The 13,308-nt window shown below is 38.6% G+C and overlaps 1 protein-coding gene across 50 annotated transcripts in view; it reads right to left on the bottom strand.

Annotated features, from left to right (window-relative positions):
* The window catches only part of Scml2 (Scm polycomb group protein like 2), a 90,941-nt gene that overhangs the window by 63,347 nt on the left and 14,286 nt on the right, over positions 1-13,308 (bottom strand). For all 50 annotated transcript variants that reach the window (XM_052171273.1, XM_052171286.1, XM_052171313.1 and 47 more), the window contains exons 3-5: positions 12,253-12,323; positions 11,313-11,547; positions 8,670-8,758 (exon numbers count right to left, since the gene is read on the bottom strand). In XM_052171273.1, coding sequence (XP_052027233.1) covers positions 8,670-8,758; positions 11,313-11,547; positions 12,253-12,323 — 395 coding nt within the window. The remainder of the gene's footprint in view (positions 1-8,669; positions 8,759-11,312; positions 11,548-12,252; positions 12,324-13,308) is intronic.

Consider the following 13,308-nt stretch of genomic DNA (forward strand, 5'->3'; position numbering starts at 1 on the left):
ATTTTCAACCAAAATCCTTCACAACCAGATTAAGAAACACATTAGATGTATGACATACCATGGTTGAGTTGGTTTTGTATCATCATTATAAAAATGGTCAACATATACCACTTTAAAGACTTAACAGTAACAAAATCAGGGACAAAATTCACATTATCAATTCAATATAAACAGAAAGGGCCTTTAACAATGTTTAACATCCTTTCATAAATAAGGTTTTAAACAAACTACAAGCACAAACATAAGCCATACTCAACATTACAATTACTGAGGAAAACAATGAAGGCAGTCACTCTAAAATCAAGAAGGAGAGAAAAAAGTATGCCTCTACTCTCTTTACGTTTACTCAACTTCAGTGACTGATGCTTAGCCAGAGCAGCAAGGGAAACGAGAGGGATACAGATAGGAAGAAAAATAGTCAAATAATCCTTCTTTTCAAATAATGTATCAGTAAAGGATCCTAAGCATTCCTCCATAAAACTCTTAGATCTGATACACACTACCAGGAAAATAGTGGGATTCACCATCAACATAGAAAAATAATTACTTTTAAAGAATAGTAACATTAAGAATGCTGAAAAATAGAACTCGGCTGCCCGCCAGTCAGGAGAGACTCACCGCCATCTTGATCCCGGGCTCCAGAGATCTGTCAGACCGAGGTACACAAACATAATCCTAGGCCCAACACCGCAGGGGTCGGAGCCAGACGGGCGTTGGCCTGCACCCAGGCCCTGGGCTGTTCGAGTGGCCATCGGGGCGCCAACCCAGCCAGGAGTTTTTTTTTTTTTTTTTTTTTGCCCCGGCCGGTGCACGCGCCGCCATTTTGCCTACAGGAGCCAGAGTGCTCGGGAGGGCAGAGACTGCTAACAAGCGTAGCCTGAGGCTAACAAAACGGGGGTCTAGGCCCCAAAAGGCACAGGACTGACCCCAAGAACTGGGCGGCTTGGTGGGCCATCTGTGTGTCAACCAGCCCAGGAGGTTATTAGCACAACAGACTCTCCCGGTGCTTTCGCGGAGCGCGGACGCGCACGCCCGCCATCCGGGTCACCTGGCGGACCCAAATAACAGACATAGCCCTAGGGGAACTTTGCTCGGACCTTGGCCTCCCAGGCGTTTGCCTGGACTCAGGGCCCAGGCGACAAGGCTAACCTAGTGTGCGCCAGCCCGGTTGGGGAAATCGGCTGCCCAGCGGAGTGAGCGGAGCACAGGGGAGGTCACAGCAACATTCACCTTCGGAGCTCCCTGGGGGTGCACACGGGTTCCACCTGGTCCACAGACACAATCTGGGGCAAGGCCTCAGGCAGAAGCCCCCAGCCCAACTCTCTCCGCTTCAGATCAGCCTGGGTGGCCGCCACATCTCCAGGTCCCTCAAGAGGGTAGTGGGGGCTTCCGGGCGGCCAGCTGGGAGAAGTCGGTGTGCTCCAATAAATCCTGCGGGCCCCAGCGGGAGCCTTCAGGTGCCTGCTTCGGGATCTGAACAGCCTGGACAACAGCACCCTGTCTATAGGCAGTGCAGAGTGTAAGCTGTGCACCAGAGGCCAACGGGGAAGGGGCAGCTTGCACTGGTGAGTCCAGCACTGACAAGACCAAGTAACACCAGTGAGAGCTAGATGGCAAAAGGCAAACGCAGAAACGTCACTAACAGAAATCAAGGCAATATGGCAACATCTGAACCAAATTCTCCTCTACCAGCAAGTCCTGGATACCCCATCACACCAGTAAAACAAGATTTGGATTTAAAATCACTGGTCATGATGCTGGTACAGGAACACATGAAGGCCATTGAGGAGAAAATGGATCAAAAGTTAGAAGCCCTTGCAAGGGAAACACAAAAATCATTGAAAGAAATCCAGGAGAATACAAAAGCCAACAAGGAGGAAATGCAAAAAACACTTAAAGAAATACAGGAGAACTTTGCTCAACAGGCTGAGGTCATGAAAGACGAAACACAAAAATCTCTTAAAGAAATACAGGAGAACTTTGGTCAACAGGCTGAGCTCATGAAAGAGGAAACACAAAAATCTCTTAAAGAATTACAGGAAAACACAAACATGCAAGGGAAGGAGCTAAGCAAAACCATCCAGGATCTAAAATCAGAAGTAGAAACAACTAAGAAAACTCAAAGGGAGACAACTTTGGAGATAGAAAGCCTTGGGAAGAAATCAGGGGACAGAGATGCAAATATCAACAACAGAATACAAGAGATAGAAGAAAGAATCTCAGATGCTGAAGATTCCATAGAAACCATGGACTCAACAGTTAAAGAAAATGCAAAGTGCAAAAAGCTTGTAACCCAAAATATCCAGGAAATCCAGGACACAATGAGAAGACCAAACCTAAGGATTATAGGCATAGATGAGAGTGAAGATTTACAACTTAAAGGGCCAGCAAATATCTTCAATAAAATTATGGAAGAAAACTTCCCTAACCTAAAGAGAGAGATGCCCATGAATATACAAGAAGCCTACAGAACTCCAAACAGACTGGACCAGAACAGAAATACTTCCCGTCACATAATAATCAAAACACCAAATGTTCTAAACAAAGAAAGAATACTAAAGGCAGTAAGAGAAAAAGGCCAAGTAACATATAAAGGAAGACCTATCAGAATCACAGCAGACTTTTCACCTGAGACTATGAAGGCTAGAAGGTCCTGGGCAGATCTCATGCAGACTCTAAGAGAACACAAATGCCAACCAAAACTACTATATCCAGCAAAACTCTCAATCACCATAGATGGAGAAACTAAGATATTTCACGACAAAACCAAGTTCACCCAATATCTATCCACAAACCCAGCCCTAAAAAGGATAATAGGAGGACAACACCAATACAAGGAGGGAAACTCCACCCTGAAAAAAGCAAGATAGTAACCTTTCATCAAACCCAAAAGAAGTTAAGCAATCAAAATTAAAAAATAACGTCAAAAATGATAGGAAGTAACAATCACTATTCCTTAATATCTCTTAACATCAATGGACTCAATGCCCCAATAAAAAGACACAGACTAACTGACTGGATACGTAAACAGGACCCTACATTTTGCTGCTTACAGGAAACACACCTCAGGGTCAAAGACAAACACTACCTTAGAGCAAAAGGCTGGAAGACAATTTTACAAGCAAATGGTCTCAGGAAACAAGCTGGAGTAGCCATTTTAATATCAGATAAAATTGACTTTCAACCCAAAGTCATCAAAAGAGACTCTGAGGGACACTTCTTGCTGGTCAAAGGAAAAATACAACAAGAAGAACTCTCAATCCTGAACATCTATGCTCCAAATGCAAGGGCACCCTCTTTCATAAAAGAAACTCTATTAAAACTCAAAGCACACATTACACCTAACACAATAATTGTGGGTGACTTCAACACTGCACTTTCCTCAATGGACCGATCAGGAAAACAGAAACTAAACAAGGACACAATGAAACTAATTGAAGCTTTGGACCAATTAGACTTAACTGATATATATAGAACATTCTATCCTAAAACAAAAGAATATACCTTTTTTTCAGCACCTCATGGTACCTTCTCCAAAATCGACCATATAATTGGTCACAAGACAGACCTCAACAAATATAAAAAGATAGAACTAATCCCATGCCTCCTATCTGATCACTATGGAATAAAAGTGGTCTTCAATAGCAACAGAAACAACAGAAAACCCACATACACGTGGAAATTGAACAATATTCTACTCAATGACACCTTGGTCAAGGAAGAAATAAAGAAAGAAATTAAAGACTTTTTAGAACACAATGAAAATGAAAACACAACATACCCAAATCTATGGGACACAATGAAAGCAGTGCTAAGAGGAAAACTCATAGCCCTGAGTGCCTCCAAAAAGAAAATGGAGAGAGCATACATTACCAACTTAATGACACACCTGAAAGCCCTAGAACAAAAAGAAGCTATTTCACCCAGGAGGAGTAGAAGGCAGGAAATCATCAAACTCAGGGCCGAAATCAATCAAGTAGAAACAAAGAGAACCATACAAAAAATCAACAAAACTAGGAGCTGGTTCTTTGAGAAAATCAACAAGATAGATAAACCCTTAGCCAGACTGACCAAAGGGCACAGAGAAAGTATCCAAATTAACAAACTTAGAAATGAAAAGGGAGACATAACAACGGAAACTGAGGAAATCCAAAAAATCATCAGATCCTACTACAAGAGCCTGTACTCAACACAACTGGAGAATCTGGAGGAAATGGACAATTTCCTTGACAGATACCAAATACCAAAATTAAATCAGGACCAACTAGACCATCTAAACAGTCCCATAAAGCCTAAAGAAATAGAAGGAGTCATAGAAAGTCTTCCAACCAAAAAAAGCACAGGACCAGATGGTTTCAGTGCAGAATTCTACCAGACCTTCAAAGAAGAGTTAACACCAATACTCTTCAAACTATTCCACAAAATAGAAACAGAAGGAACACTACCCAATTCCTTCTACGAAGCCACAATTACGCTGATACCAAAGCCACACAAAGATCCAACAAAGAAAGAGAACTTCAGACCAATTTCCCTTATGAACATCGATGCAAAAATACTCAACAAAATTCTTGCCAACCGAATCCAAGAACACATCAAAACGATCATCCACCATGATCAAGTAGGCTTTATCCCGGGAATGCAGGGTTGGTTCAATATACGGAAATCCATCAATACAATCCACTACATAAACAAACTCAAAGAACAAAACCACATGGTCATTTCATTGGATGCTGAAAAAGCATTTGACAAAATTCAGCATCCTTTCATGCTTAAAGTCTTGGAGAGAACAGGAATTCAAGGCCCATACCTAAACATAGTAAAAGCAATATACAGCAAACCGGTAGCCAGCATCAAACTAAACGGAGAGAAACTTGAAGCAATCCCACTGAAATCAGGGACCAGACAAGGCTGCCCCCTTTCTCCTTATCTTTTCAATATTGTACTTGAGGTACTAGCTCGGGCAATTCGACAACATAAGGAGGTCAAAGGGATACAAATTGGAAAGGAGGAAGTCAAACTATCATTATTTGCAGACGACATGATCGTCTACCTAAGTGACCCAAAGAACTCCACTAGAGAGCTCCTACAGCTGATAAACAACTTCAGCAAAGTGGCAGGTTACAAAATCAACTCAAGCAAATCAGTGGCATTCCTATACTCAAAGGATAAACAGGCTGAGAAAGAAATTAGGGAAATGACCCCCTTCACAATAGCCACAAACAGTATAAAGTATCTTGGGGTGACTCTTACCAAACATGCGAAAGATCTGTATGGCAAGAACTTCAAGACTCTGAAGAAGGAAATGGAAGAAGACCTCAAAAAATGGGAAAACCTCCCATGCTCATGGATCGGTAGAATCAATATAGTTAAAATGGCCATTTTGCCTAAAGCACTATACAGATTCAATGCAATACCCATCAAAATCCCAACTCAATTCTTCACAGAGTTAGAAAGAGCAATTATCAAATTCATCTGGAACAACAAAAAACCCAGGATAGCTAAAACTATTCTCAGCAACAAAAGAAAATCTGGGGGAATCAGTATCCCTGACCTCAAGCAATACTACAGAGCAATAGTGTTAAAAACTGCATGGTATTGGTACAGTGACAGGCAGGAGGATCAATGGAACAGGATTGAAGATCCAGAAATGAACCCACACACCTATGGCCACTTGATCCTCGACAAAGAGGCTGAAAACATCCAATGGAAAAAAGATAGCCTTTTCAACAAATGGTGCTGGTTCAACTGGAGGTCAGCATGCAGAAGAATGCGAATTGATCCATCCTTGTCTCCTTGTACTAAGCTCAAATCCAAATGGATCAAGGACCTCCACATAAAGCCAGACACTCTGAAGCTAATAGAAAAGAAACTGGGGAAGACCCTTGAGGACATCGGTACAGGGAGAAAGTTTCTGAACAGAACACCAATAGCGTATGCTCTAAGAGCAAGAATTGACAAATGGGACCTCATAAGGTTACAGAGTTTCTGTAAGGCAAAGGACACCATCAAGAGGACAGATCGGCAACCAACAAATTGGGAAAAGATCTTCACCAATCCTACATCAGATAGAGGGCTAATATCCAATATATATAAAGAACTCAAGAAGTTAGACTCCAGAAAACCGAACAACCCTATTAAAAAATGGGGTACAGAGTTAAACAAAGAATTCTCACCTGAAGAACTTCGGATGGCGGAGAAGCATCTTAAAAAATGCTCCACTTCATTAGTCATTAGGGAAATGCAAATCAAAACAACCCTAAGATTTCATCTTACACCAGTCAGAATGGCTAAGATTAAAAATTCAGGAGACAGCAGGTGTTGGAGAGGGTGCGGAGAAAGAGGAACACTCCTCCACTGCTGGTGGGGTTGCAAATTGGTACAACCACTCTGGAAAGCAGTCTGGCGGTTCCTCCGAAAACTGGGCACCTCACTTCCAGAAGATCCTGCTATACCACTCCTGGGCATATACCCAGAGGATTCCCCACCATGTAATAAGGATACATGCTCTACTATGTTCATAGCAGCCCTATTTATAATTGCCAGATGCTGGAAAGAACCCAGGTATCCCTCAACAGAAGAGTGGATACAAAAAATGTGGTATATCTACACAATGGAGTACTACTCAGCCATTAGAAACAATGAATTCATGAAATTCTTAGGCAAATGGATGGAGCTAGAGAACATCATACTAAGTGAGGTAACCCAGACTCAAAAGGTGAATCATGGTATGCACTCACTAATAAGTGGTTATTAACCTAGAAAACTGGAATACCCAAAACATAATCCACACATCAAATGAGATACAAGAAGAAAGCAGGAGTGGTCCCTGGTTCTGGAAAGACTCAGTGAAACAGTATTTGGCAAAACCAGAACGGGGAACTGGGAAGGGGTGGGAGGGAGGACAGGGGAAGAGAAGGGGGCTTACGGGACTTTCGGGGAGTGGGGGGGGGGGCTAGAAAAGGGGAAATCATTTGAAATGTAAATAAATTATATCAAATAAAAAAAAAAAAAAAAAAAAAAAAAAAAAAAAAAAAAAAAAAAGAATGCTGAAAAATTTCAGAAAAAAAAATCCCATCTAGGACAGCTTAAAATATCAAGTACAAACACAGCAAAGGAGTTAATGACTTTTACAAAAACTAAAAATACAAAAACAAACAAAAACAAAAAACACAAACTAAGGTAACTTGTACTGGCTAGTTGTTCCTCCTCCTCCTCCTCCTCCCATACCTCCTTCCTGCCCCACTGTCTCCATGTGGATGTCCCCACCCCTCACCCCACCTGACCTCCTCCCTCCCTGGTACTTCCAATCTCTTTAGGGTTAGGTGCATCTTCTCTGACTGAACCCAGACCCGGAAGTCCTCTACTGTATGTGTGTTGGGGGCCTCATATCAGCTGTTGTATGCTGCCTGGTTGGTGTTCGAGTATCTGAGAGATATTGAGGGCCAGGTTGAGACTGAAGATCTTCCTATAGAGTGGCCCTCCTCCTCAGCTTCTTTCAGCTTTCCCCTAATTCAACCACGGGGATCAGCAGCTTCTGTCCATTGGTTGGGTGTAAATATCTGCGTCTGACTCTTTCAGTTGCTTGTTGTGTCTTCCAGAAGGTAGTCATGCAGGTAGGTCCCTTTTTTGTGAGTGTTCCATAGCTTCAGTAATAGTGTCAGGTTATAATTACATGTACCTACAGGAACCTGATTTAACTCTGACCATGTTGCCAAAAACATACATTAAGGGAAAGATAGCTATTTAAACAAATTGTATTGAGGAAGCTGGCTATCTACATGCAGAAGAATGAAATTTGATACTTTTCTCTCATATTGCACACAAATCAATGCCAAGTGAATAAAAAAGTTCTCAATGCTAGAGCGGAAACTCTGAAACTTCTACAAGAGTAGAGATGCATTTCAGCGTATAGGCTGAGGTAAGAACTTTCTGAATAGCACTCTAGTCACCCAGGAATAAAGACAACAATCAACAATTTTGACTTCAGGACATTAAAAGGCTTCTGTACTATAAGGGAAACTACTAATATGCTACTCAATGTACAGAGAATAAATACTCTCAGAGAGCTCAGCCACAAATAAGATAACCATATCACATACCTCTACTACCAAAAGGCTCAGGAACCATTTTGGAAGAGGGAGGTAGGAAGTTTATAACAGTTGAAGTTCAGAGGGAACCATAACTAAACAGTAGCTTTCTAGATGTGGTGAGGCTGTTAAGACTAATGAACTCAAAGCAACTGTAGTAGTTATTATGAACTGCACGGTGTCTCTTCAACCCCAAATTTCTGTTCAAATACTACCAATATGAATGCACTTGAAAACAGATCCTAATCCAGTTTTACTGGTATGGTTTAAAAACAGTAAGATACCCATGTGCACACCATGTAAGAACGCAAGGAACTATAAACCAAGGTGAGCCTCAGAAGAGACCGAACTTCAGGTACCCTGATTCTTGTTCTGCCAGTCTCCAAACTGTAGAAAACTTTTTTTTCATTATATAAGCTACTCTTCTTGGTTATAATGACTCTAACAAATGCACTTAATATCTGCCTGTAAACTAAAAAGTTTTATTCCTGTGTCAGAAAAGACAAAAATAATTAATCATTCCAATGAAAACAATAAAATCATGTTCTAGGGAGCATAAATGTTTTCTGATGTTTTTCTTACCTCCTTAAAAAACACTGCAGGTGCCAGTTCAGATCCAGTTAATATACGTAGTAAGAACATGGGCCATGATGAAGCATTCATTCTGTAACCTGTTTATAAATTATGTATCATTAAAAACCTGTGAAACTATGATGATGGAGAACAAATGGGTAACATTTACAGATCATGTTCAGAGAATGACTTTCTAAGAACTTAAGCAAAAGACATAAATGTTGTAGCTATAGCTGCCATTCTAATGTCTGGCACCAATGTCAAAGTAGAACCAGAAACTTTCATTTTAGAGAAGCCATTGGCTATGGTTTGGCAACAAACAAGTTTATGTTTGGGGCACGCCATAATAATATATGTAATTCACACGAGAGCTAAGGAGAGCTTTCATTCTATGTTTACCAAACACGCAAGCATGGGAAAAGGGTGCAGAAGGCTTCTAACCCCTTTTTTGTTGCAGTATCTTGACTTCTGTCCTTTCAGAAAGACCATGTCTTTTGACCTTCATAAATTTACATATATTAAATGCATCTCATGGGGCGAGAGATGGCTCAGCAGTTAAGATCACTGACTATTTCACCAGAAGTCCTGAGTTCAATTCCCAGCACCCACATGTAGGCTCACAACCATCTGTAATGGGATCTGATGTCCTTTTCTGGTGTGTCTGAAGACAACAACAGTGTACTCATATGCATAAAAATAAATAAATGTATCTTAAAAATTAAAAAATAAAATGCATATTATTTTAAGTTTTAAAAGGAGAAAAACTATGAACATATTCTAGTAAACACTATGAATGCTTAAGTATTTAAGGAAAATATATTAATATAAGTGACATCTCTGAAATGCATAAGATAGGTGAACATATAAACAATAAACCAAGTATGGTAAAATAAAGTAGTGAGTCTATATAGTACATTTGTATGTCTGAAATTTTTCATAAAATATTAGTAAAAAGGACTTAGCTTCCTCTACTAATTTTATATTTCCTAAATATAATCTTGAAATTTATAAGAGAAGTTATCAAAATAGGCTTATTGAAAAATTTTACCAGTTTATATCAGCATTAGGCATACTGTTTTCTGAAGCAATCATTTTCACTCAAAAAATGCCTGTCCCTAACTTAGAACTGGAAAACGGTTATATGCACTCTTAATGAATGCATTCACTAAGGCAGGGAAGTATGTGAATCACTGGCAACAGAGCTATCAACAGGGCAGCATATACAAAATGTTGGAGAAACAAAGTCATCCTGAAATAATCTTTTACTCTATCTCCCCCAAAACATCACTTGAAAACAAATGAGAGTAGAAATGAAAAGGCATGTTTGTGACTAAATATTGTCAAGCCCGACAATCTGACTTTATAGTTCTAGTTATGGCATCTAGAACCCACATGGTACAAGCAAGTTGACATATTTCCCCAAGCCGTACTCTGACCTTCACATGTTCTATGATGTGTGTGTGTGTGTCTGTGTGTGGTGTGTGTGTGTGTGTGTAAAAACTAAAAAAAAGAAAAATAGAAATGCAAGATATAAAATCAATTGTGTAGTAGCACGTATCTATACTCTCAAAACGTGAGAAGCTGAAGCAAGAAGATCAACAATTCAGGGCAACCTGAACTACATTAATGAGATGTATTAAAAAAAAAAAAACAAGAAAAAACAAACGACTAACCAATTTAAGACCAAGGACAGAGGCTGCCAGTAACCATTAAGCTTCCCTGAATCCCCTTTAAAATTACTTTAAGGTAATTGTTTTTGGTAATTACAATTTAATATTGTACTTTGTAAATGCTAAGTATGCATTCTTATCATGCTGCACCTTACTGCTTAAACTATATCAGTTTTAATTAATAAATTTTGAAAAGATATTAGATATTCTTCTCAGTATTCTCTATTATTGGTTCTTGGGAAATATTTCACTAGTAGGGAAAATATTTCACTAGTAGGGAAAATCCTAGGTTTTGTATCAATAATTATTTTAAGCATTGTAAAGAACATGTAAAACAGTATCTAAAATCCATTGAGAATGCAGATTGACCAAAACTAATCACTTATTTTCTACAGATTATCAAAATATTCCTCAATTCTAAACGATTTTTCCCAAAATATGTCATAACTGTTCTACACTTTAATTACACAGTCCAAACTGAGCACTACATATACTAAACCCTTTGCTAAAAACTTCCATTTTCTCATCCCTTTCAAAGGCATCTAATGGTTAGGACTCTCTTAACGAAAATATTGATTCTTGTACTCCTCTCATAATGTAGAATCTCACATTCTCCCTACCCTCCTCCTCATCCCAAAAGTGTTGACTGGCTCAATGGACAGCATCAAAAGATGTGTAACTCGTAAAAATAGAGGCTTCTTCTCTAGGAGAGTCTCTGAATTGACTTGCATGACCTAAGAAGGCTTCTTTGGGTATTTTAATATAACATCTGTTCAAAAATGAGACTTTTCAGCACACTTAAAAGTAGTATGTACAAAAGTGAGATGGTACTGAGTTCCTTTCCATTAATGTATCTTTTACAGGTACTCCCTGACCATCTACTTACAAGAAGGCCTGAGTGATTTTTAAAATTACACTTAAACCCATCTCTAATAAATAGCTTACTAGTAAGACTGTTATTTTAAGAACTGTTAATCCTTACCCAATGGAGGCTGAAGTAAATCTCCTAGTTGTTCACATGTCCCAACAGGCTGTATGTCTGATGAATCCACAAGTCTCCAAAAATCATTCTTATTGTCACTACCATCCAGTCGTAGACGTAATCTGGCTCCAGTAATGCCAATGACCGAAGCAACACACATTGAATCAATATTGCGAGGGTCACGGGCTTCCAATTTCATACCAATTTGGAATTCATTAGTTGGTGGAGTCTTAGACTATAAATAAGTAACATTGTATTAAAATACATAAACTACAGGAAAAATATATGGCAAATTATGATACCAGAATAGCTAGGTAATAATTTTAAGTACAGTCACAGCAGAAGTTAAATGAGGTCAGGTTTACAAGGCTTAAGGCAAAATCTCCCTTTTAAGCAAAATGCAGCAAAAAAAAAAAAAAAAAAAAAAAAAATTGGCCATCACTAGTCTTAATAAAAGGCACATGCAGAAAACCCAGTTTAGCTTATAAAATGCATCTCATGAAATGAGCAATCTAGAAGTTCTATCAAAGTATATGATAAAAGTAAACTCCCCCGCACATTGCAAAATTCCTTACATACTTTTGACCATGATCCCACAGGTGCCTCTATCTATGTTGCACTCTAGATATTCTGTGCCATCTCTTGATGCCCATCTTATTTTGGCTGTTTTCTTTCTTCTCATTCTAGCAATCTTAAATAGCATCTGTTCCATGAGCGTTGTCAATACAGGGTTATATTTCTTATAATTACTTGCTATTTCTGTCTTTCCCTCTACATGGGCAATGTAAAAATTACTGTAAAGAGATCATCCGGTAATCAATGGCACAAATATAATCCTACTTTCTACTCATACTATCAGAGACATGGAATCACACAGACACTCTTCTACAAGGTAATGATGTATGTTACTGTATAAAATATCAGGAGAATTTTGGCATACCTGTCTGAAATATTCGGAAGGAGCACTTACAGATCCAGTCTCTTTCAAATACTTGTCCCAGTCAAAAGTATCTAGAAAAAATATACAAAAGAGGGTGAGTTTGTAGTATGTGGTCAAGTTTTCATCCTGAATAAAATAAGGTTTAGTACATACCTAGACAAGTAGAGGTATAAGAGGCTTTGAATGAAGAAAAGCGGAGGAATAAGATGTAATTACATTATAATCTCAAAAATACAAAAGGAAAAAATGTTTTACAAACCAGGTTTTAACTCAGCAATTTACATTTAGTCATGTACTGAAATAAAAGCATCGTCCTGTAATAATGCTCCTTACAGAAATTATAACTCATATCCTCTGTATGAATTGTGGAATAAGGCAGAGTGATTTTCAAGAAAGGTGCCTGGGATGTGCAGTAGTAGTAGAGGCCCAGTATTCAATACTCTAAACTGCAAGAAAGAAATATGAACACTAGAATCCTAGGACATTTTTATACAATCAAAAATCTGTGCATATGTGTTAAATATAAATTTGCTCAAAAATTTCATTTACATTGCATAATGCCATAAATGTGAACTTGCTTTGTTTTTTATAGGTAATTTAAAAAATTTCTTAGAACCAGAGCAGTTCTTAATGTACTATTAAATCTTCATCCATGGTGTCAAGAATTTACCGTTAAGACACAGCAGTAATCAAATGAACAGTGAGGTCACTGAAATAGATTATTGTAGCACTGTTACATTTTCTATATATTTTTTGCTGTGCTCTTCTATGTAGACTTCATGGCTACTACAATGCCATCAAAAAGCAGTACACACTTCCCAGTTTGAACATGTTTGCTCAATTCACTGACAAACTGATTTAGAATACATACATACATACATATATATATATATATATATATATATATATATATATATATATATGAGATTTAATTTTCAGAAAATATGAGGTTTTCCTATATTCTTAACCAATATAAAAACGTTTTACTTCTCTTCCATAGGTGAATCTGTAGTACCAGTTCTGATATGTCGTAGTAGTTCTTTATCCTTAGGCTCC

The sequence above is a fragment of the Apodemus sylvaticus genome, chromosome X (genome assembly GCF_947179515.1).
Source record: "Apodemus sylvaticus chromosome X, mApoSyl1.1, whole genome shotgun sequence".
Lineage (NCBI taxonomy): Eukaryota > Metazoa > Chordata > Mammalia > Rodentia > Muridae > Apodemus > Apodemus sylvaticus.